The sequence below is a fragment of the Pan troglodytes genome, chromosome 21 (genome assembly GCF_028858775.2).
Source record: "Pan troglodytes isolate AG18354 chromosome 21, NHGRI_mPanTro3-v2.0_pri, whole genome shotgun sequence".
In the NCBI taxonomy this organism is placed as follows: domain Eukaryota; kingdom Metazoa; phylum Chordata; class Mammalia; order Primates; family Hominidae; genus Pan; species Pan troglodytes.
This window is the reverse complement of record NC_072419.2, coordinates 38597498-38623979: the sequence shown is the minus strand read 5'-3', so window position 1 is coordinate 38623979 and position 26482 is coordinate 38597498. Positions and strand designations below refer to the sequence as shown.

General features: G+C 39.7%; 1 protein-coding gene across 17 annotated transcripts in view; it reads right to left on the bottom strand.

Moving 5' to 3' along the window:
* Window positions 1-26482, bottom strand: part of ASXL1 (ASXL transcriptional regulator 1) — an 80716-nt gene that overhangs the window by 29417 nt on the left and 24817 nt on the right. For 8 of the 17 annotated variants that reach the window (XM_054674941.2, XM_054674948.2, XM_054674942.2 and 5 more), the window contains one exon: window positions 18313-18405. The exons of the other annotated variants lie outside the window; for them this stretch is intronic. In XM_054674941.2, coding sequence (XP_054530916.1) covers window positions 18313-18405 — 93 coding nt within the window. The remainder of the gene's footprint in view (window positions 1-18312; window positions 18406-26482) is intronic. 17 annotated transcript variants of the gene reach the window in all.

Here is a 26482-nt window from a genome sequence, read left to right as displayed (position 1 = left end):
ATAATTGGCATTAGAAAACAATAGGTAAAATTTCAGTAAAATATGCAGTTTTTTTTTTTAAAAGATAGGGATCTCACTATTGTTGCCCAGGCTGGAGTACAGTGGCTATTCACAGCGTTGATCATGGCATACTGCAGCCTTCAACTCCTAGGCTCAAGCGATCCTCCCACCTCAGCCTCCTGAGTAGCTAGGACTATAGGTGTATACCACCAAGCCCAGCTCAAAGTATGTACATTAGACAGCAAGCAGTACCGTATCAACATTAATTTTCTGACATTGATAATTGCAATGTGGTTATGAAAGAGAATGTACTTGTTGTTAATAACTATTTAGAGGTTGGGGGCATTATGTCTGCACTTTAGTACATGAAAAAAATAACATGTAGCTAGAATTATAAAGCAAATACAATCGTGTCTGAAATTATGTCAAAATTACAAGTTATTGAAAAATCAGCTATATACCTGCTAGGGCAAAAAACTGGGAAACAAATTTTTAAAACAAATTCCATGTATAATAGCATCGAAAATAAAAATAGCTGAGGCTGGGCATGGTGGCTCACGCCTATAATCCCAGCACTTTGGAAGGCCAAGGCAGGTAGATCACGAGGTCAAGAGTTTGAGAACAGCCTGGCCAACATGGTGAAACCCTGTCTCTACTAAAAATACAAAAAATTAGCCAGGTATGGTGGTGCCCGCCTGTAATCCCAGCTACTAGGGAGGCTGAGGCAGGTGAATCGCTTGAAACTGGGAGGCAAAGGTTGCAGTGAGCCAAGATTCCGCCATTGCACTCCAGCCTGGGCAACAAGAGCAAAACTCCATCTCAAAAAAATAAATTAATTAAAAAAATTTAAAAAATAAAAATACTTGAGAAAAAAATGTTAAGGCATGCAAGACCTCACTGGAAACTATAAAACACTAAGAAAAATTAAAGATGATAATAACTGGAGATTATACCATGTTCATGGATTGAAAAAAAATGCTGTTGAGAAGTTAATTCTCCCTACAAAGTCAACATAATCCCAATCAAAATCCCAATTTTTTTAATTGATAAAAATTGACAAGTTGATTCTAAAATTTATATGAAAATGCAAAGAAGGCTGGGCATGGTGGCTCACACACATAATCCCAGCGCCTTGGGAGCTTGAGGCAGGAGGATGGCTTGAGCCCAGAAGTTTTAGGATGCAGTAAGCTAGGATTGCGTCACTGCACTACAGCCTGCCGACAGAGCAAGACCTTGTCTCTAAAAAAGAAAGAAAGAAAAATAAATGCAAAGAACCAAAAGCAGTCCAAGCAATTTTAAGAAGGAAGAACACAGAGGATTCACACTACTAACACTATCCAATCTCATGACTTACTAAAATCAGGAGAGTAAAATATTGGTATAAAAATAGATAGATTAATGGAACAGAACAGAGTACAAAAACATATCCTTATGTATGGACTCAACTGATTTTTGACAAAGGCACCAAAGCTATTCAATAAAGAGGGGAACATCATTTCAACAAATAAAGCTGAAACAAGATAAACACGTAAAAACGCAAACCTGAATGACTACCTCAAACCATACATAGAAATTAATTTGAGGCCAGGCATGGTGACTCAAGCCTGTAATCCCAGCAACTTTGGGAGGCTGAGGCGGGCAGGTCACCTGAGGTCAGGAGTTCAAGACCAGGCTGGCAAACATGGTAAAACCCCGTCTCTACTAAAAATAGAAAAATAGGCATGGTGGCAAGTGCTTATAATCCCAGCTACTCAGGAGGCTGAGGTAGGAGAATTGCTTGAACCTGGGAGGTGGAGATTGCAGTGAGCCAAGATTGTGCCACTGCACTCCAGCCTGGGTGACAAAGCTAGACTCCCTCTCAAAAATAAAAATTAATTTGACATAAATCGCACACCTAAGAGCCAAAAATATAAAGCCAAAAAATACTTTTGTGCTACTATTAATAGATAGGCAAAAGTTCCTAAAAACATATTGTTTTAATGTGGATAAAATAGACTTCCTCAAAACAAAAAAACTTCTAATCAAAAGACACTTTAATAAAAATGCAAAGGCAGGCCAGGCCAGGGCAGGCATGGTGGCTCACCAGCACTTTGGGAGGCTGAGGTGGGATGATCACTTGAGCCTAGGAGTTTGAGACCACCCTAGGCAACATAGTGAGACTTCATCTCTACAAAAAACAGACATAATGGGCCAGGAGTGGTGGCACGTGTCTGTAGTCCCAGCTACTCAAGAGACTGAGGTGGGAGGATCACTTTGAGCCCAGGAAGTTGAGGCTGCGGTGAGTTGTGACTGTGCTACCGCACTCTAGCGTGGGTGACAGAGGAAGACCCTGTCTCAAAAAAAAGAAAAGAAATAAAAGGCAGGCCACAGACTGGGAGAAAATATTTGCAATACACATACTCAGGATACAGTATGTATCCAGAGTGTGTATATGTGTGTGTATACATATATTTCAATTCTTTTTTTTCCCCCCAAGATGGAGTCTAGCTCTGTTGCCCAGGTTGGAGAGCAGTGGCACGATCTCAGCTCACTGCAACCTCCACCTCCCAGGTTCAAGCAATTCTTGTGCCTCAGCCTTCTCAGTAGCTGGAATTACAGGTGCCCTCCACCACACCCAGCTAATTTTTCTGTATTTTTAGTAGAGATGGGGTTTCACCATGTTGACCAGGCTGATCTCAAACTCCTAAACCAAAGTGATCCACCTGCCTCAGCCTCCCAAAGTGCTGGGATTACATGCGTGAGCCACCAAGCCCACCTATATATTTCAATTCTATAAACCTAAAACAAAAACACAAACCAATCTTTTTAAATGGGAAGAGCTGCCCTTCTCTTCCCCCAAACTAGTCTTCCCTTCCATTACATGGTACACAGCAAGGTAGGCATCCATACAAAAGTGGAGGCCTGAGGCTAGGTAGACAAGAGTAGAGAGTCAGAGCCTGAGTGGAGCACAGAAGGTATCTGTGTGTATCTGAGTGTGGTATGACGTGAGAGTTGGAGATCAAGAAGAGTGAAATGCCCAAACAGGGAATGACAAAGGACAGAGTATTGAAGCCCACGCGGGTTGAGGAGGGCATGTATATGGGAGAACACCCTGATGTGACTGGTCAGAGCTTGAGTGAACTCATCCATGGGATGAGAGTGGAGCCAACCCAACACAGGGTGTTGGAGTCCAAGCAAAGTAAAGAGGACACCTGCATGAAGAAAGGGCTGCAACAGTGAAGAGTGAGTGATTAAATAATTAGGTAAATATATTAGGGAATAGATTTGAGACAGGGTCTCACTCAGTAGCTCTGGCTGGAGTGCAGTGGTGCAATCTCGGCTCGCTGTAGCCTTGACCTCCTGGGCTCAAGTGATCCTCCCACCTCAGCCTCCTGAGTAGCTGGGACTACAGGCATGTGCCACCACACCTGGCTAACTTTTTTTTTTTTTCCCCCGTATAGATGGGGTTTTGACATGTTGCCCAGGCTGATCTAGAACTCCTGTGTTCAGGCAATCCACCCGCCTCAGCCTCCCAAAGTGCTGGGATTACAGGTGTAAGCCACTGCGCCCAGCCCAGATTTATTATTGTTGGAAAAAGGACTTATACATATGGAAAGGGAAAAAACTAGAATGACTGGATTAGAACTTGTATTATTGGGGTAAGCTCATAGTTTTCAACATATTTAGATAAAGACAGATATAAATATAGATTGAGTGAACATATGTGTATGTATGTAAATATACCCATATATTCCTTAGCCCCTTCCCACTGAAAGGAACTGGGATCACCAACACTCCAACAGCAGCAAACATATTTAGAAACTAGATCTTGGCTTCTAACTATGACTGTATATATTACTATTAATTTTTTTTTGAGACACTGCACTCCAGCCTGGGCAAGAGGAGCAAAACTCCATCTCAAAAAAAAAGGGGTGGGGGTAAAAAGGAGCTTTATAGTGATGAAGGATGGCAGATGCTACCTTAACCAAGTGATCAAAGAGATAATCAATAATAGGAAAAACTGAAATAAAGAGCTACCTGACAGGACACACTAAGAACCTAGCATCACTTCTCTGCTATACCTGACAAAGATGCAAAACCTGAATCCAATTATGAGAAAATTCAAATTAAAAAAGATTCCACAAAATAACTGGTCTGTAGTCTTCAAAGGAGTCAAGGTCACGAAAATCAAAGAAAGATTAAAGAACTGTTCTAGAATGAAGGAGACCAAAGACATATGACAACTCCATGCAACACATAATTCTGACCTAGATACTTTGGACAAAAAGGACATTACATGGACAATTAGCTAAACTTTAATGAAATCTGAAGATTAGATGGTAATAATGACTCAGTGTAATTTTCTGAATGTTATGAATGTATTGTGGACAGGTAGCAAGGAGAATGTCATTAACTTTAAGGCAAATACACTAAAACATTAATACTAAAGTATTAAGGGTAAGGCCAGATGCGGTGGTGCATGCCTATAATCCCAACACTTTGGGAGGCTGAGGCAAGAGGATCGCTTGAGCCCAGAAGTTCAAAAAATTAAAATTAAAAAAATTAGCCAGGCATGGTGGCATACACTTGTCCCAGCTACTCAGGAGGCTGAGGCAGGAGGATCACTTATGCCCTGGAGTGAGCTATGATAGTACCACTGCACTCCAGTCTGTACAACAGAGTGACAGACCCTGTCTCAAAAAATAAATAAAAATAGTAAGGAACAACAGGGCTCTAAAATGGGTCAGGAAAAAATAAAGTTTTTTGTACTGTACTTAGAACTTTATGAAAGCTTAAAATTGCTACAAAATAAAAACTTTTTTAAATGGGCAAAACTAATAGAAAATTCACGCAGGAAGATGATAAAATGGTCAGTAAGCATATGAAAAGGAATTCATCATCAAGGAAATGCAAACTAAAACAATAAGATGTGAAAAGAAAGCATAATTATTTATATCAATGCAGAAACTTTGACAAAATTCAACATATACATTCATGATAAAAACTCTCAGTAAACTAGGAAGAAAACGTCCTCAACTTGATAAAGACCATCTATAAAATGTCTATAACTAACATCATACTAGTGGTGAAAGACTAAAGGCTTTCTATCTGAAAGCGGGAATAAGGCAAGAATGTCCACACTAAGCACTCATATTCGACACAGCAAACAAGTCCCAGCTAGTCAATAAAGCAAGAAAAGGAAATAAAAGGTACACATAGCAGAAAGGAATATATTAAACCGGCCCTATTAACAGATGATACGATGATCTAACAGAGAAAATCCCAAAGATTCTAGGAGAAAAACTTGTAGAATAAGTGAGTTTATAAAGGTCACAGAATATAGATCAACACACTAACATCAATAATGTCTATATATTAGCAATCAGCAATTAGAAACAAAAATTAAAAGCACAATTTCATTTATAATAGTTTACCAAAAAAACTAGGTATATATCTAACAAAACTGTACAAAATATGCATGCTAAGACCTATGAAATGCTGATAAAAATATCAAAGATGACCTAAATACATTGTTAAGTAAAGGAAGAGGCACAGAAAGATAAATATCACATGTTGTCACTCCTATGTGGGAGCTAAAAGAGTTGATCTCGTGGAGGCAGAGAGTAAAATGATCGTTACCAGAGCTGGGAAGGGGGCAGGGAGATAAAGAGGGGTTGGTCAATGGGTATAAACATACAGTTAGATAGAAGAAATTAGTTCCAGGGTTCAACAGCACAGTATGGTGACTGTAGTTAACTATAATTTGTTTATATTTCAAAATACCTAGAAGGGAAGAGTTGAAAAATTCCCAGCATAAAGAAATGATAAATATTTGAGGTGATGGATATCCTAAATATCTTGCTTTGATCATTATACACTGCATACTTGTATCAAAATATCACATGCACCCCATAAATATGTACAATTATTATGTACCTTTAAAAAAAAAAGACAACCTAAATAAATGTAAAAAAACATATTATATCCATGAACTGGAAGACAACATGGCCAAGATGTCACTTCTCCCCAAACTAACCAATGGGTTTAATGCATTTACTATTGAAACTCCACCAAAACTTTATTGTAGATAATATGATTCTAAAATTCATACACAGCTGACTGTGGTGGCTCATGCCTTTAATCCCAGCACTTTGGGAGGCTGAGGCAGGAAGATCACTTGAGCCCAGGTGTTTGAGACCAACATGGGCAACAGGGTGACACCCCAGCACTACAAAAAAAGTAAAAATTAGCTGGGAGTGGTGGTGTACATCTGTAGTCCCAGCTACCTGGAAGGCTGAGGCAGGAGGATCCCTTGAGCCCAGGAATTCGAGGCAGCAGTGAACTATGATCATACCACCACACCCCAGCCCGGGCAAAAGACTGAGGCTGTCTCAAGAAAATAAATAATAAATAAATAAAATTTCCATGTAAAGACAAAGAAACCAGAATAGCTGAAACAACTCTGAAAAAGAAAAACGAAGGTGGAGGAATAACACTACCTGATTTTAGGACTTACTATACAGCTACATTACAGTAATCAAGACAGTACGGTATTGACAGAGGAACAGATGCGTAGGTCAATGAGCCAGAACAGTGTGCGGAGGAACAGACCTTTTCACAAAATATGGCCAACTGACTTTTGCTAGAGGTGAGAAAGCAATTCAATAGATAAAGAATAATCATTTTAAGCAAATGGTTTTGGAATAATTGGCCCCCCAAAAAGGAAAATGAACATTGATGTAAACTTATGCTTAATTTAAAAATTAATTCAAATGCAATCACAGACTTAAATGTAAAGCATACAACTTTTAGAAAAAAAGAGAAAATTTTGTTAGCCAAAGAGTGCTTAGATATGACACCAAAAAAAACTATAAAATTTAAAAATAGATAAATTAGACTTCATAAGAATTCAAACCTTTTGCTCTATGAAACACACTCTTAGGCAAATTAAAAGATTAGGAGAAAATATTTGCAAATCACGTATCCAACAAACAACTTGTGTCTAGAACACTGAACAGTAAGAAAAAATCCAATTTGAAAATAGAAAAGTCTTGAACATAAACTACACCAAAGAGAATATTCAAATGGAACCTAAGGAGATGAAAAGATATTCAACATCATTAGCCACTACGGAAATGCAAATTTAAGGCATGAGATACTACTATGCATCTATTACAATGAACAGAAGGAAAAATACTGACAATACTAAAGTGCTAATAAAAAAGCAGAACAATTGGATTTCTTATACATTGTTAGTGGGAATGAAAAACTACCACCACTCTGGAAAACAGTGTAGTCGTTTCTTACAGAGTTAAATATACATGTATCATACGACCCAGCAATTCCACTCATAGGTAGGTATTCATCCTAGAGAAATAAAAATATTTTCACACTAAAATCTGCATGCAAATGTTCACAGCAGCTTTATTTGTAATAGCCCCAAACTGGGAACAACTCAAATGTTCTTCAGTGGGGCCAGGCACAGTGGCACATGCCTCTAATCCCAGCACTTTGGGAGGCTGAGGCAGGAGGATAGATTGAGCCTAGGAGTTGGAGACCAACCACAAAGCAAGACTCCATCTCTGTTTGTAATTTAGGGGGGGGGGAAATGCTCTCAATGGAAGAATGGGTAAACTGTAGTGTGCCCAAGAATAGAATACTACTCACCAATAAAAAGAAACAGTGTTAATACATAGGACTTGGATCGATTTCAAAGGCATTTTGCCGAGTTAAAAAAGAAAAGCCAATCTCAAAGGTAACATATTATATGATTCTATTTACAGTAGTCACCACTTACCCTTGCTTTCAGTTACGCATGGTCAACTGCAGCCTGAAAATATTACAGTATTTTGAGAGAGAAACAACATTCACATAACTTTTATTATAGTATATTGTTATAATTTTTTATTATTGTTAATCTCTTACTGTGCCTAATTTATAAATTAAATTTCATCATAGGCGTATATGTATAGTAGGCCAGGTGCAGTGGCTCACGCCTGTAATCCCAGCACTTTGGGAGGCTAAGGTGGGTGGATCACTTGAGGTCAGGAGTTCGAGACCAGCCTGGCCAACATGGTGAAACCCCACCTCAACTAAAAATACAAAAAATTAGCCTGGCGTGGTAACATGAACCTGTAATCCCAGTTACCCAGGAGGCTGAGGCAGAAGAATCGCTTGAACCTGTGAGGTGCAGATTGCAGTGAGCCAAGATCACACCACTGCACCCTAGTCTGGGTGACGAGAGTGAGACTCCGTCTCAAAAAAAAAAGCGGGTGGGAAAAGAAACATGCACACACACACACACACACACATATATGGTTCAGTACTATAGCTGGTTTCAGGCATCCACTGGGGGTCTTAGAACATATCACCACAGATAACGGGGACTACTGTATTATGACATTCTGAGAAAGATAAAATTATAGCGAAAGTGATAAAATTCAGACAACTGGTAGCTGCCAGGATTAAAGTTGGTTGGTTGATTGGTGGTGGGGGCTGGAAGGAGGACATGATGACTACACAGGAGTAGTACAAAGGCATTTCATTAAAATGATGGAATACTTCTATAACCTGACTAGTGATAATTACACAAAATCTATACATGTGATAAAACTTCATAAAACTGTATATTAACCATGCCAGCCCAAAATAGTTCATGTGAAAATATGAAATAAGGCATGAGGTTTAGTTAACACTATTATACCAATGTCAATTTCCTAGTTTTAATAACTATACTATGGTTATGTAAAATGTTATCATGGGGGAAGTGGGTGAAAGACACCTCAGAACTCTGTATTATTTCTGCAGCTTTTAGTAAACCTAAAATTATTTCTAAAAGAAAAGTTGAAAAAAACTTTTCAAGCACAACAGAGACCAGATTTACCCTCTCACCTTAAACCACTAAAATAACTAACAAAACATGAAACTATAGCTTTCAAGATGCTGCGCAGCAGGCAATGAGAGACAGTAATCCCCAAAGGAAGAGAAACAAAGATATGAGTCCTATGATGGCCAAACTTAGTGCCTGAAGAGAGTTTCCTGGGCACCATGCAGAAGCAGAAGCCCTATGGAGGCTGCAGAACTCAAAATTGAAGACAGCGAGCTCAGCTGAGAGTGCAGGACTTAGGCAGCTAGAATTCATGGGACAATACCACACAGTAGAGGGCTGAGGAGATCTAGAGAGGAAACCTCTGAAGTACTCACTGAGTACTGAGTGGCCCATAGTGTGATGAAACTATCCAAGACCATGGGCAGCAAGGAGAGGAAAACAACACCCAAAAGAATTATGAACAGTACTCTGCCCTTACCCACTCAAGTAGCTATTAGACTGGAAATCTCAAGACAACCCTCAAGATTTGGGAAGAATCTTGTCTCAGAAGTGAGGAAGAATTAGCCATAAACCAACTACTACACCGTTCCCAGCTAACAAATCTTACAAACAAGACTTAAAGGAATCAACGGTTTTCAAGTGACTTAATTGCATCCAATAACAAAGTTAAAGAACATATGTAGAAATACAAATATCCCCAGCACCCAACGAGGTAAAACTCACTATGTCTGAAATCCAATCAAAGATCACCAGGCAAGAGGCAAGGAAAAAAAAGTACACTAAAGAGAATAGTCAATTGCAACCAACCCTGAAATGACACAGATGTTAGAATGAGTACACAAGGACATTATAAGAGTTATATCTGCATTTCATATATTCAAAAACTTAAGTAGAGACAGGAAAGATTTTTTTTTTAAACCAAATCAAAATTCTAAGGATAAAAAAAGGTAAAATATGGCCGGGCATGGTGGCTCACACCTGTAATCCCATCAATTTGGGAGGCTGAGACAAGCAGATCACTTGAGGTCAGGAGTTCAAGACCAGCCTGGCCAACATGGCCAAACCCCGTCTCTACTACAAATACAAAAATGAGCCAGGCGTAGTGGCAGGTGCCTGTAGTCCCAGCTACTCGGGAGGCTGAGGCGGGAGGATCGCTTGAAACCAGGAGGCGGAGGTTGTAGTGAGCTGAAATTGTGCCACTGCACCCCAGCCCAGGCAACAGAGCGAGACTCGGTCTTAAAAAAAAAAAAGAGTAAAATATGTGAGATTTTTAAAAATGCTAAATGTGACTAACTTCAGATTACACACTGCAAAAGAAAGTAAATTCAAAGGCACAGAAATAGAATCTTTCAAATAAAACACAGGTTAAAACAAAAACTATCAGTAAGCTATGGGGCAACTTCAAGCAGCCTAATGTTTGGATAAAGAGTACCTGACTAAAAAGAAAAGAGAAATTAAATGGAAAATAATTTGAAAAAAATGGCCAAAAAAAAAAAATCCGAAACCTGAAGAAAGCTATAAACCGACATATCCAAGAACATCAATGAATCACAAGCACAATAAACACAAGAAAAACCATACTGGCATATCATAATCTAATGCTCAAAACCAGTAATAAAGAGAAAATAATAAAAGCAGCAAGGAAAAAAAAAGCATGCAAAATACAGAACAAAGATAGCAGATTTCTTGTTAGAAACAAGGTGAGTGACAAGACAGTGGTATATCATCTTTAAAGTATTGAAAGAAAAAAAAACCTGTCAACTACATATTCTTTTTTTTTTCTTTGAAACGAGTCTTGCTCTTGTCGCCCAGGCTACAGTGCAGTGGCATGATCTTGGCTAACTGCAAACTCCGCTTCCCGGGTTCAAGCAATTCTCCTGCCTCAGCCTTCCAAGTAGCTGGGATTACAGGTACCCGCCACCATGCCTGACTAATTTTTGTATTTTTAGTAAAGATGGGGTTTCAATGTGTTGGCCAGGCTGGGCCGACTCGGCCTCCCAAAGTGCTGGGATTATAGGCATGAGCCACCACCCCTGGCCCAACCTTATTCTTAATCCAGCAAAAGTATCTTACTAAAACAAAACCAGCCACAAAAGGCTACATACGCTATGATTCCATTTGTATAAAATATCCAGAACAGGTAAATCCACAGAAACAGAGCAGACTGGTGTTTGCCAGAAGCGAGTGAAGGGAAAAGGACAGAGAGAAAAATGCTTAATAAATACGGGGTTTTCTCTCAAAGAAAAAAAAAAATGTTTTGGAACCAGATAAAGATGGTGGTTACCCAACACTGTGAATGTACTAAATGCCACTTAACTGTGCACTTTAAAATGGTTAAGGCTGAGAATCGCTTGAACCCAGGAGGCAGATGTTGCAGTGAGCCGAGATCGCGTCAATGCACTCCAGCCTGGGCTACAGAGTGAGACTCCATCTCAGAAAATATATGTAAAATTAAAAAAATAATAAAATGGTTAATTTTGTTATGTGAATTTCATCTCAATTTTTAAAAGAGAAACAACCTATTGATTCATGTAACAACATGAATGAATTTTAAATGTATTTTTCTAAGGAAAGAAACCACATCCAAAAGGATACATAACAATAACTTTATAACAGTGTTTTAACTAGATACTATAAGGCTACAAACGAACCGATCTATACGTAAATACCGTACTACAATTGGTAAATTTGTTTCACAGCTAAGGAAACATGACCAACTAAATGCAATGTGGTATTCTGACCATGTACTGTAACAGAAAGATAACAGTGGAAAAACTGATGAAATGCAAAGACATTACAGGCATGAGCCAAGGCACTTGGCCTATAACTTTTAAACTTATGTCCCAGAGCAAGTTTGTCCAACCTGCGGCCAGCAGGTCGCACACAGCCCAGGACAGCTTTCAATGCGGCCCAACGCAAAATTTGTAAACTTTCAATGCTGCCCAACACTAATTCATAAACTTTTCTTAAAACACAATTGGCTTGGCATGGTGGCTCACGCCTGCAATTCCAGCAGCATTTGGGAGGCCCAGGTGGGTGGATCACTTGAGGTCAGGAGTTCACCAGCCTGGCCAATATGGTGAAACCTGCCTCTACTAAAAATACAAAAAACTAGCTGGGAGTGGTGGCGCGCACCTGTAATCCCAGCTACTCGGGAGGGTGAGGCAGGAGAACTGCTTGAACCCGGGAGGCAGTGGCTGCAGTGAGCCGAGATCATGCCACTGCACTCCAGCCTGGGTGACAAAGTGAGACTCCATCTCAAAAAAAAAAAAAAAAAAAAAAAGGCCAGGGGTGGTGGCTCACACCTGTAATCCCAACACTTTAGGAGGCCAAGGCAGGTGAATTACAAGGTCAAGAGTTCGAGACCAGACTGGCCAACATGATGAAACCCCATCTCTACCAAAAAAAAAAAAAAGCCAGGCATGGTGGCTCACCCCACAAAAAAAAAAAAAAAAGCCAGGCATGGTGGCTTACCCCTTTAATCCCAGCTACTCGGGAGGCTGAGGCAGGAGAACTGCTTGAACCTGGGAGGCGGAGGTTGCAGTGAGCCGAGATCACACTACTGCACTCCAGCCTGAGCAACAGAGCATGACTTCATCTCGGGAAAAAGAAAAATACAGGGGAAAAAAAAAAAAAAGCCACAGTGAGTTTTTTTTTGTTGTTTTTTTTTTTGTTTTTGCAATGTTTAATTTTTAGCTATTCAGCTATCATTAGTGTATTTTATGTGTGGCCCAAGACAATTCTTCTTCTAATGTGGCCCAGGGAAGCCAAAAGATTGGATACCACTGTTTAGAGTTATTTCAAAATGAACACGTAAAAAATGCTAACTTAGTAAGCCGTATGTGACCTCATGTATAAACAAATATGTATAGAGAGAGAGAATGAGAGTTTGAGCTCAAAAAAATTTTTTATATTACCATTAGGGGAATAATTTTTTAAGTGAATCCTACTGCTGTAGGCACTGAAAAGCAATACAGTGACAATATCAGAATTGTGCTTTAGAATTATTCTGACAGTAGTCTGTACACTACATTAGAGACAGAAAAAGTCTGGGAACCAGAGTGCCAATTAAGAAGCTAATGCAACAGTTAGGGAAGAGGTAATTACTCCCTAACTAAGAATGTTACGAATATAAGGAAAAAGATTGTTACAGATTAAATAAGAATAAATAAAGTGGGAAATAAGAAAACATGTATATCTGTATACCCTTACAAAAATAAACACAGAAAGGATAAGCCCCACCTAACAAAGCTAAAAAGCAAGCCTCAAAAGAATTAGTTTCCAGCTAACTCATCTGCACTCCAGAACAAATCTCAAAAATACCAACATGAATACAAAAATATCCACAACCCAAAGTGAAATTCACAATGTCTTTTATCTAAACAGAATTTATTAGGATTGCAAAGAACTGGGAAATCTGACCCATAATGACAAGAAAAATAGAATACATAAAAACAGACCCAAAGATGATATAGAGACAGAATCAGAAGAGATTATGAAAAGTTATTATATTTCACATGTTCAACATTGAGCACATTAAGCAGAGAAATATAAGATGTTTTTTAAGAAACAAACCAGGTGTGGTCGCTCATTCCTGTAATCCCAGCACTCTAGGAGGCTGAGGCAGGTGGATCACCTGAAGTCAGGGGTTTGAGACCAGCCTGGCAAACATGGTGAAGCCCTGTCTCTACTAAAAATACAAAAACTAGCCAGACATGGTGATGCACGCCTGTAATCACAGCTACTTGGGAGGCTGAGGCAGGATAATCGCTTGAACCTGGGAAGCGGAGGTTGCAGTGAGCCAAGATCATGCCACTGCACTTCAGCCTGGGTGACAGAATGAGACTCCGTCTCAAAAAAAAAAGAAAAAAACTGAATTTTTAAAGATAAAAGGTATAATTCTGGATAAGAGTAACAGATTTAACATGGGAAAGATAAAGACTAGTGAAATGAAGATCAGTAGAAACTACCCAAAACAAAGAGAATCAAATGACTAAAAAACATAACAGTGCATCAGTGAGTTGTATGACTACTTCAAGCAGCCAAATATACATGTAATTACAGACTCCAGATGCGGTGGGGAAGTACAAAAGAAAAATATTTCAAGAAATAGTAGCTGAATACGTAAATTTCATCCATGAAGCTCAAGAGAATTCAAACACAAGAAATATGACGCAAACTACAACAAAGTATATAATAAACACATTGCTGAAAAAGCAGTGATAAAAAGAAAATCTTAAAAATTAACCAAAAAAGGCAAAAAAGATAAATTTGCTCACTGAAGAACAAAGATTAAAATAACAACAGATTTTACAGGAGAAATAATGCAAGCTAGAGACAGTGGAGCAACTTCTTTAAAGTACACAATGAAAAAAACCTGTCAACCTAGAATTCTGTATCAAAGGAATATATCTTTCTAAAAACAAGAGGAAGTACTTTTTCAAACACACCAAAGCTTAAAGATATCACCAGCAGACCTACACTACAAGAAACACATTAAAGGAAGTCCTCTGGCAGAAAGAAAATCTGAACTGACGAGAAAAAACTGAAGAAAATCTGGCAGATGAGAATCTGGAACCGCTCATAGGCAATAAAGAACACCAGAAATGGAAAACATATAAAGTAAAAGACATTTTTTCTTACTTTTAAAATCTTTTTAGGCCAGGCATGGTGGCTCATGCCTGTAATCCCAGCACTTTGGGAGGCCAAGACAGGCGGATCACAGGAGCTCAGGAGTTCGAGACCTGCTGGGCCAACGTGGCAAAACCCCCATCTCTACTAATAATACAAAAATCAGCCAGGCATGATGGGGTGCACCTGTAATCCCAGCTACTCAGGAGGCTGAGGCATGAGAATCACTTGAACCCAGGAGGCAGAGGCTGCAGTAAGCCAAGATTGCACCACTGCACTCTAGCCTGGGCAACCGAGTGAGACTCCGTCTCAAAAAAAAAAAAAAATTGTTTTAAAAAAATTGACTACTTAAATGAAAAATAATAATGTATTGTGGAGTTTACAACATATGTAAAAGTGAAGTGTATGAAAAACATAGCACAAAGTCTGAAGGGAAAATGAAGTGTACTGCTATAAGGTTCTTGTAATATAGGTGAAGTGGTATAATATTAAAGACTGAGTTTCACAAGTTGAACTCAATAAACACTAAAGCAGCCACTAAAATAACAAAGTACTAATGAGCCAAGAAAGGACTTAAAAATGAACCACTAAAAAATCCTCAATCCAGGCCAGGCATGGCGTAGCTCACTCCTGTAATGCCAGCACTTTGGGAGGCCAAGGGCAGGGATCACTTGAGGTCAGGAATTCGAGACCTGCTTGGCTAACATGGCGAAACCCCATCTCTACTAAAAATACAAAAATTAGGCCAGGCGCGGTGGCTCATGCCTGTAATCCCAGCACTTTGGGAGGCCGAGGCGGGCAGATCACAAGGTCAGGAATTTGAGACCAGCCTGGCCAATATAGTGAAACCCTGTCTCTACTAAAAATACAAAACATTAGCTGGGTGTGGTGATGGGCGCCTGTAATCCCAGCTACTTGGGAGGCTGAGGCAGGAGAATCGCTTGAACCTAGGAGGCGGAGATTGCAGTGAGCCGAGATCGCGCCACTGCACACCAGCCCAGGTAACAGTGCGAGACTCTGTCTCAAACCAAAAAAAAAAAAATAAAAATAGCCAGGTGTGGTGGCACGCACCTGTAATCCCAGCTACTTGGGAGGCTGAGACAGGAAAACTGCTTGAACCCAGGAGGCAAAGGTTACAGTGAGTTAAGATTGCACCACTGCACTCCAGCCTAGACGACAGAGTGACAGTCCATCTTAAAAAAACAAAAACAAAAAAAACACCACATCGGACAAATAGAAAAGATGGTTGTTTAAACTCTATAAAAATCAGTAAACATCCAACCGCGGTGGCTCACACCTGTAATCCCAGCACTTTGGGAGGCTGAGGTGGGCGGATCACAAGGTCAGCAGTTTGAGACCAGCCTGGCCAATATGGTGAAACCCCATCTCTACTAAAAATACAAAAATTAGCCGGGCGTGGTGTCAGGTGCCTGCAGTCCCAGCTACTTGGGAGGCTGAGGCAAGAGAATGACTTGAACCTGGGAAACGGAGGTTGGAGTGAGCTGAGATCGTGCCACTGCACTGCAGCCTGGGCGACAGAGCGAGACTCCATCTCAAAAAAACATCAGTAATCACATTAAACATAAATAGTCTACAAACTCCAATTAAAAGGCAAACACTATCAAACTGGATAAAAGCAAGATCCCAAACACATGATGCCTGGAAAAAAAAACCACTTTAAACATAAAGACACAGGTGATAAGTTTTTTTAAAATATAAAAATATATGCCAAACACTAATCAAATGAAAAGCACGAGTAGCTATATTATGAGACAAAGTAAGTTCTGTCATTTCAAAATGACAGAGACCAATTCATCAAGACGACGACAATCATAAATGCTTATGTACCTTATAAGTAAATTTCGAACCAAAAACAAACAATTGAGATTTTAACACCTCTCTCTATAATTGATAGAACAGAAAATCGGTAAGAATACAGAAGACTTGAACATTATCAATCAACAAGCAAAACAGAATTGAGATTTTAACACCCTCTGTCTATAACTGATAGAATAGGAAATCGGTAAGAATACAGAAGACTTGAACATTATCAATCAACAAGCCAATCAACATTAATAGAATGCTCTACCTAACAACAGTAGAATACACATTCTTTTCAAGTGCCCGTGGAACCTTTATCAAGACACCTCATTCTGATCCATAAAACAAGTCTCAATCAATTTAAAAGGATTCAAATCATATAAGGTATGTTCTCTTACCACAATGGAATTAAATCAAAAATCAGTAACAGTAAGATCTCTGGATTTTTATTCCCAAAATATAATATCACGCTTCTAAATAATCAGTAAGTTAAAGAATAAATCAAAAGAAAAATTAGATATTTTAAGCTGAATGAAAATTAAAACATAGCATATCAAAATGTGTGTGTGCATTAAATGTCTATCTTAGAAAAGAGGAAAGATTTTAGGGCTGGGAGCAGTGGCTACCCGCCTCAACCTCCCAGCACAGGCGTGATCTGCCCGCCTCGGCCTTCCAACACTTTGGGAGGCCGAGGCGGGCAGATCATGAGGTCAAGAGTTCAAGACCAGCCTGGCCAACATAGTGAAACCCCATCTCTACTAAAAATACAGAATTAGCTGGGCATGGTGGCAGGCACCTGTAATCTCAGCTACTCGGGAGACTGAGGCAAGAGAATTGCTTGAACCCAGGAGGCAGAGGCTGCAGTGAGCCAAGATTGTGCCACTGCACTCCAGAGTGGGCAACAAGAGCAAATCTCCATCTCGGAAAAAAAAAAAAAATCAGCTAGGCTTGGTGGCACACGCCTGTAATCCCAGCTTCTTGGGAGACTGCAGTGAGATGACTGCTTGAGCCCAGAAGTTAGAGGCTTCAGTGAGCCATGATCATGCCACTAGCACCCCAGCCTGGGTGACACAGCAAGACCTTGGCTCTAAAAATAAATAAATAACAAATAGCTAGATGGTGGACTTAACCCAACCATATCAATAATTAAATACACATGGTCCAAGCATCCCAAGTAAAAGACACATTAGGAAAAACTAGACACACATTAGGTCCAAGCATCCCAAGTAAAAGAATTAGGAAAAAAAAAAAATCAAGGTCCAACTACAAATATAATGAAACAGACAGTATAACACAAAAGGATGGAAAAAATATACCATGCAAAAACTAAGCACTGAAAAGAACTGGAGTGACTATATCAATATCAAAGTAAATTTCAGAAAAAAATATTGCCAGGAAGAGCAGAAATTTTACTAAAACACAAAACCCTTGGCTGGGCTTGGTGGCTCACACCTGCAATCCCAGCACTTTGAGAGGCCAAGGCAGGAGGACTGCTTGAGCTCAGAAGTTCAAGACCAGCCTGGGAAACATAGCCAGACCTTATCTCTACTAAAAATCAAAACTTAGCCAGGCATGGTGACACACACCTGTACTCTCAGCTACCTGGGAGGCTGAGGTGAGAGGATCGCTTGAGCCTGGAAGATCGAGGCTGCAGTGAGCTATAATATAATCTTGCCATTGCACTCCAGCCTGGGCAAGAGAGTAAAGCTCTGCCTCAAATACAACGAAAACAAAAACTTGAATTTAAGATGGTGAAGCCACTTTGGAAAACAGCTTAGCTATTTCTTTAAAAGTTAAACAGAAATTACCACCCAACCCAGCAATTACTCCAAGGTTTATCTACCCAAGAATAATGAAACTGTATGTCCACATAGAAACTTACACACAAATATTTATTCACAGCAGCATTACTCACAGCAGCCAAAAGGAGGAAGCAGTCCAAATGTCTATCAACTGAAGAATGAATAGGCAAAATGTGGTACATCTATACAATGAGATACTATCCTGCAATATACAGAAATAAACTGCTAGCCAACTGTAATGGTTCACACCTGTAATCCCAGCACTTTGAGAGGCATAGGTGGGAGGATTCCTTCAGGCCAGGAGTTTGAAATCAGCCTGGGCAACAGAGTGAGATCCTGTCTCTACCAAGAAAAAAAAAAAAAAAATTAGCTGAACATGGTGGTGTGCGCCTGCAGTCCCAGCTACTCAGGAGGCTGAAGTGGAAGGATTGCTTGAGTTTAAGCCTGCAGTGAACTATGATCGTGCCACTGCACTTCAGCCTGGGTGACAGAGCAAGACCTTGTCTCCAAAAAGAAAAAAAAGAAAAAAGAAATAAATTGCTAATACACATCACAAGACAAATAAATCTCAAATACTTCACACTAAGTAAAAGACGCCAGACTCAAAGTGTTATATAATGTAGGATTCAATTTATATGGCATTCTGGAAAAGACAGTACTGCAAGGACAGAGAACAAATCAGTGGTCACCAGGAGCTGGGGGTGAAAAAAGCAGCTGACTATAAAAGGATACAGGGAAAGTTTCTGGGATGATGAAACTGTTCTGGATCTTAATTATGGTGGTGGCAGGGCACACTGGCTCATTCCTGTAATCCTAGCACTTTGGGAGGCTGAGGCAGGAGGATCACTTAAGGCCATGAGTTTGAGGCTGCAGTGAGCTACGATCATGCCACTGCATTCCAGCCTGGGTGACAGTGAGACTGTCTCAAAAATATATTTTTTTAAATTAAAAAAGAATCATGGGTGGGGATTACATATCTGTATATAGATCTGTCAAAACTTACAAGACTATACACAAAAAAAGGTGAATTTCCTGTATTTTAAAATGGAAGAAGTATGTTAGCACCAATAAAATATACAGCATACCCTGACTTATGATTTTTTGAGTTTACGATGGTATATGAAAGTGATATGCATTGAAGAGAAGCCATACTCTGACTACTCATACAACTATTGTTTTTCACTTTAGTATTCAATAAATTATATAAGATATTCAACACTTTATTATAAAATAGGCTTTGTGTTTGATGATTTGCCCACTGTAAACTAATTTAAGTGTTCTAAGTGCATTTAAGGTAGGCTAAGTTAGGATTTACAGCAGGTTAGTCATATTAAATGCATTTTCAACTTAATATTTTCAACTTACGGTGGGTTTACAGGGACACAAAAACATCATAAGTCAAGGACCATCTGTACTAGGATAATTGCATTCAAGCCATATATGGCATATATTTAAATAGCACTGTTAAAATACCAAATATAACTTTAAAACAAATTTGAACTAAAGAAATCAAACTCTCACAAAGCTGTATACTTGTACACTAAAAAGGGTGAATTTGGCTGGGCGTGGTGGCTCATACCTATAATCGCAACACTTGGGGAGGCCAAGGTGGGTGGATCACCTGAGGTAAGGAGTTTGAGACCAGCCTGGCCAACATGGTGAAACCCTGTCTCTACTGAAAATGCAAAAATTAGCCTGGCAGGCACCTGTAATCCCAACTACTTGTGAGGCTGAGGCAGGAGAATCGCTTGAACCCAGGAAGTAAAGGTTGCAGTGAGCCGAGATTGTGCCACTGCACTCCAGCCTGGGCAACAGAGCGAGACTCTGTTTCAGAAAAAGAAAAAGGCGGGGCAGGGGGGCGGTGGTAAATTTTACTGTACGTAAATTATGCCATAAACTGAGAGGGAAAAAAAACAAAAACAAGATACTATTATACACTCACAATACTCAGTCCCATTCCTAGCAACATATACACTCCAGAGAAGTGAATGCACACATGCATCAGGAGACACATACACAAGCACTAAATGCAGCTGTTTGTTATAGCAAGAACCAGAAACAACCCAAATACATGCTAAGAACAGGTAAATCATATGGCACGTTGATAGCATAAGATGGTACACAGCAGAAAATATGAAGTATTTCTATAAATGCACCAACATAGATCAAGCTCAGAAATGAGAGGCAAAAGCAGCAAATCAGAGAAAATACATCCACCAGTATGATTCCATTGACATAAAAATATATTTTAAAGCAGGAAAAATTATTATTTAGGACTTAAACTTCAGTAACACATGTGGGTTAAAAGCAAAAGAATCATTAATATGAAAATCTGAATAGAGGTTTCTAAAGCAGTGAGGGAAAGGAAAATGCTCAGAGGCTCCAAAAGGGTGTATACTCTAGAGGGGTGGGGGAAAATAAATAAATAAAATAGAGTGTAAAAGATGTTTTGTTTGACGATGGTTGGATGTGGGGGCGTGCAATTTATTTTTAGCTATTATTCTTTAAAGGAACACAAACTCTGTATATACATATTTTAAAATAAATTATATATTTCATAACAAGGAAAGTAAAAACAATATATTCCCACAATAAAAACATACATGCCCAGGTCTTATAGGCATGATCTACCAAAAAGAATGAATAATCACTATCTTAAAGAGACTACTACTGAGAATCAAGAGAGGAAAAACAGCACAGCTTGTTTTGATAATAAAACTGGAAAAGGCCTGAAATTAGAATGTAACACTTGTAAATACAGATGCAAAAATTCTCAATAATTTATAACCTAAATCCAGCAATGTATATTTAAAAGGAAAATCATGTTGAAGTACCATTTATCCTAGGAATGCAAGGATGCTTGAGCACTGGAAAAAAAGAATCTATTAACATAACTCACTATATTACCAAATTAAAGGAAATAAAATACATCCCTTTACCCAAAGGAATAAAAAATTTGGCCAAGCATGGTGGCTGACACCTGTAATCCCAACACTTTGGGAGGCTGAGGCGGGCAGATGACCTGAGGTCAGGAGTTCGAGACCAGCCTGGCCAACATGGTGAAACTCCATCTCTACTAAAAAATACAAAAATTAGCCGGGCATGGTGGTGCATGCCTGCAGCCCCAGCTACTCGGGAGGCTGAGGCAGGAGAATTGCTTAAGCCTGGAAGACAGAGGTTGCAGTGAGCCAAGATCAAGCCACCGCATTCCAGCTGGGGCGACAGAGCAAGACTCTGTCTCAAAATAAATAAATAAATAAATAAATAAATAAATAAATAAATAAATAAAATATATCTTTGGTGTTGAGGAAGGTGGCAAGAATGGAAGGAAGGAGACCAGTTAGGAAGCTACTAAAATAACCTAAGAGATGAAGGTGGCTTAAACCACTCTGGTGGCAGAGGGAGTGATAAAATGAGATATATTCTGAAGGTAGAGCCAACAGGATTTATTTGTGATTACATGTGCCACAAGAGCAAAGGGACAGACTCCAAAATTGATGACTCCCAGGTTTCTGATTTAAGCAACTTAAAAAATGGAGTTCCCACTAATTTATACAGCCAACACAAGGGTGGAACAGGTTGGTTTTGCACATGTTAATTTTGAGATGCCATTAGATATCCGAATAGAGATACTGAGGAGGTAACGGAATATATGAGTCTGACGTTCAAAAAGGAATATCCAGGATGGGGATATAACTTGGAAGTCATCAATGACAGAGAAACAAATGGAGAAGCAAAGAGAATAGTTAGCAAAGCAAAGGAAGATGAGATCTAAGCGTTGCAGAGGGAGATGCTGAAAAGAACCAAGCAGATTCATCCCCTGAACTGCAGACAGGCTAAGAGCTTAAACCAGACAAGGATGGAGTATGGAGTGGAAAACATGGGGATTATTTAAAGTGTGCATCAGGAGATAGACATCTCTACTTCAGAACCATGCATCGAAGTAAAAACCACTTCCCCACTTCTGTAAGAGACAAGTGAAGTCACAAAACCACAATGCACTGAATTCGCCAGTAGTATTTAAGAGCCTGACTCTCAAGCATCACACCTCAATCAAGGATCAGCAGGCATCTGAGTAAGGCTATGATGTGAAAGAAACAGGGCATGACAAATAGAAAAGCCTGGGCTGGATATTATATACATAATATTAAATTTTTTATGTATTTTATTTATATTTTGAGACAGGGTCTTGCTCTGTCTCACAGTCTCGGCTCACTGAAACCTGTCTCCCAGTTCCAGTGATTCTCGTACCTCAGCCTCCTGAATAACTGGGATTATGGGGGTGCACAACCATGCCCAGTTAATTTTTGTTTTTTTGTTTTTTTAGTAGAAGGGGTTTCACCATGTTGGCCAGGCTGGTTTTGAACTCCTGACCTCAAGTGTTCCTCCCACCTCAGCCTCACAAAGTGCATGAGCCACTGCACCTGGCTTAAATTTTTCATTTGCATTATGAAATGTTTCTAACATAAAGTTAAATACTGACAGTATCAGAACAAACGGCTAGTTACGCACCAGCTGGAAAAACTGTAAAATCATTTCCCAGACCTGAGACACATGAGTTGCTAGACCTAATAGCACAAAGGGCGAGAAAAGACCCACATCAAGGTACATAATCGTGGAAAAAAAGATCCTAAAAACTTTCGGGGAGAGGTAGCAAAAAAAAAAAAAAAAAAAAAAGAGAGAGAGAGAGGTCATACACAAAAGATCAGGAATCAATATGGCATTTGATTTCGATTTCAGAAGTAACACTGGGCCGGGCACAGTGGCTCTCATCTGTAATCCCAGCACTTTGGGAGGCCAAGGCTGGCAGATCACTTGAGGCCAGGAGCTTGAGACCAGCCTGGTCAACATGGCGAAACCCCATCTCTAATAATTATACAAAAAACAGCTGGGCATGGTGGCACACGCCTGTAATCCCAGCTATTCCAGTGGCTAAGGCATGAGAATTACTTAAACTCGGGAGGTGGAGGTTGCAGTGAGCCGGGATCATGCCACTGCACTCCAGCCTGGGCAACAGAACAAGACTCTGTCTCAAAAAAAAAAAAAAGTAACCCCAAATATGACTGTTTTCTTTTGAGAAAAAAAAAAAAAACTTACACTTTGGAGGTTTTCAAACATTCCATTCCATGAGAAAAAGATCTTGCTAATAAACATTCCATACTACACATCTCCTTGTTGACACTAAAAATTACTATTGTAAACCAATTCAACTGTTGGCACTGAGAACTGCTGCCACAGCACCTCTTCTATGTGTTTTTCCACTGCCTTTATTCAACAAACATTTATTGAATACCTACCATAAGAGCTCCTAGGGATATAAACAAGAACAAAATAATATAGATTCTCTGCCCCTAAGGCCCAGTCAGGAGAGACACATCAAACAATCACCCAAATAATTATAAACTTGTGATAACAAGTAAGGTTTGGACACAGGAAAATCCAATTTAGAGATAAACGAAGGATCCTCTTAAGAACTGAGGTAAGTTGTCAGCTCTTGAAACCTGTGGCCAGGAAAAAGTGGAGGAGAAAGAGTTCAAAATGGGAAATCCTGAAACTGGAAAAAGCTTAAGGAATTCAATTACTGAAAGAAGGGCAGTGTGGCCAAACAAGGTTTGGATTTTTCTGCAACTGCCATGGGAAACCATGGATAAGTATCAAACATAGATCTGTTATAATCAAATTATGTTTTGAAAAAAATCCCTCTGGCCACTGGATTAAAAGGAGCAAAGCACTGGATCGTAAGGGGGCGAAGTGAAAGTAAGTAGACCAGGCAGAAGCTATTTCAGTATCCAGCATAAGAGGATAATTTAGGATAGGGTGGTGGCAATGGAAATGAAGACTAAAAAAAAAAAAGTTGAAGTTTTAGAAGTAGAATTGTCAGGACAGATAACTTTCCAAAGAAAACCAGCTCGAAGAGTCATCTGTATTTCAAAAAAGAAGACTAAAACAAAATAATTAGCTAATGCATTTAAGAAGTATCATACAAGCAAAGCCCATTTAGCACCACTGCATCAAAAAAGACAGCATCATTCAGAAGAAATTATACATATTTTTGCTCCCTACTCCTCTCATGATGTACAAATTAATTAAGCTATTCCTCCAGAACCTTGAGCATGCTTCTCAAACATTTGAGAACTGACTCATTTAGTTGAAGCTTCAAAGTTCCTAACCTGTCCTCTCTGTATTAAAAACAAATCTCTCAACCAAAAGTGTTACTTTGTACAATTTACTTAAACTCTCACAGGCAATTTCCTCATTATTATAGGACTTGGAAACATATTTATGCTTCAAAAGGACCAATATAAGGAGTATAACATCTGTCTGGAATACAGTTAGCACTCAAACATCAGGTTCCATCTTTTCTTCCAGATTTAGCTAAGCTAGAAGCAACTTTCTTAGACTAAACAAATTCTTCAACTAACTCTCCCCAAAAGCCTGATCTGAAGGATTGAGATCAAATGCAGTTTTCATACTGGCTGACCCAAAGAAAAGTTTTTTTTTTTTCAAATACAGTCCCAAGGAAGCCTAGAGTATGTACAATCTTCTCATTTTCCCAGAACCCTCATGCTTTAAAATCAAACTTAATAGAAACATTTATAACCTTCTTGTTCAAAAAAAATACATCTTTAGCACCTCTGAAGTAAGCATCCTGCCCACTCCGCTAGGCTACCACAAAATCGTCCCAGTGCTGGTGCTTTTCAAACTACTGCTACTTGACCTTTACCACTTCATTTTCACAGGGCTCTGAACTTCAGGAGGTAGAAGGACAAAAGGCAGTTCATCTCTTGGGCATAAAACCAGACTCTGACCAGGGCCCTGAAAACAATCAAGTTCTCTCTTCTCCCAGAGCTAGCTAGGAATACTGACAATGGAATATCCCTTCTTTTGAAGACAGATCGAGATGTCCTTTGGGAATTAGTCAAAGAAGGAACCTTTTACCAAATGAGGGGTCAAAGCCTCCTTCAAAACCAGATTGCTGGCCGGGCACGGTGGCTCACACCTGTAATCCTAGCACTTTGGGAGGCCGAAGCAAGTGGATCACTTGAGGTTAGGAGTTTAAGACCAGCCTGGGGGTGAAACCCCATCTCTATTAAAAATACAAAATTAGCCGGGCATGGTGGCACACACCTGCAATCCCACTTGGGAGGCCGAGGCAGGAGAATCGCTTGAACCCAGGAGGCGGAGGTTGCAGTGAGCAAAGATCACACCACTGCACTCCAGCCTGAGCAACACAGCAAGACTCTGTCTCAAAAAAAAAAAAAAAAAAAAAAAAAAAAAAAAAAAAAAAAAAAAAACCAGACTGCTGCTACAATTGACCAAAGCAAATGGTACTGCTCTACTAACTAGGCTTTCTGAGAAGACCTCCTACAGTACACAGTGGAACAAGGTTTGCAACAAAACAGGCAGCCTCCAGTAAATACCAAATGCCTCACAAAATAGGAAAGAAAAATATCCACACCTGACTTACTCTTCACACACAACAATCTAAAAAGGCTAGAACGTGAGTATCAGAAGGTCTGTACTGGTTTTTAGCCCAAGAGATTTTCAACAGAGCTCTGGGATGGAGGAAAGATGCCTTAGGAGATCAGGATGTCAGACAGTGATGGTGGAGCCCACGAGAGATGGAGAAACTGAGCCCTCATGCTTGTTTCAAAAGCAGTTTCAGAGTCATCCATTTATATTCTGCAGTTCCATTTCATGGGATACTAGCGTTTTACACCCACAGTTTTTAAACAACCAATTATACCTCCTCGGTGTTAGAGACAAGTGGAGATACCAAGTAATACATGAGGTGCTATGCTGTACCTCAGTCCTTGACTCCTATTCCAGTGCTCTTAGTACCACCATATATCACTCAATCTGGCACAGAAAAGAAAACCAACAACTGGCCGGGTGCAGTGGCTCACGCCTGTAATCCCAGCACTTGTGGGAGGCCGAGGCGGGAGGATCACAAGGTCAGAAGATGGAGACCATCCTGGCGAACACAGTGAAACCCCGTCTCTATTAAAAATACAAAAAAATTAGCCGGGTGTGGTGGCGGGCGCCTATAGTCCCAGCTACTCAGGAGGCTGTGAGGCAGGAGAATGGCGTGAACCCGGGAGGCAGAGCTTGCAGTGAGCCGAGATCGCGCCACTGCACTCTAGCCTGGGCGACAGAGACAGACTCCGTCTCAAAAGAAAAAAAAAAAAAGAAAACCAACAACTATAAATGCCAATATAATGGAGAGTACAAAAACTCCAGCCTAAGGAACAGGTTCACATTTAAGGATATGAAAGGCTACTTTCACCTAACAAGAACTTTCATTGAAGAGAATAAAACTGACATTTTGAGAAATATCAAGGAACTTACAAGATCCTTCAAAAGATGAAGTGGCCAAAGGTCAGAAAACCAAGAGAAAAAATTTTATTCTAAATTGGCA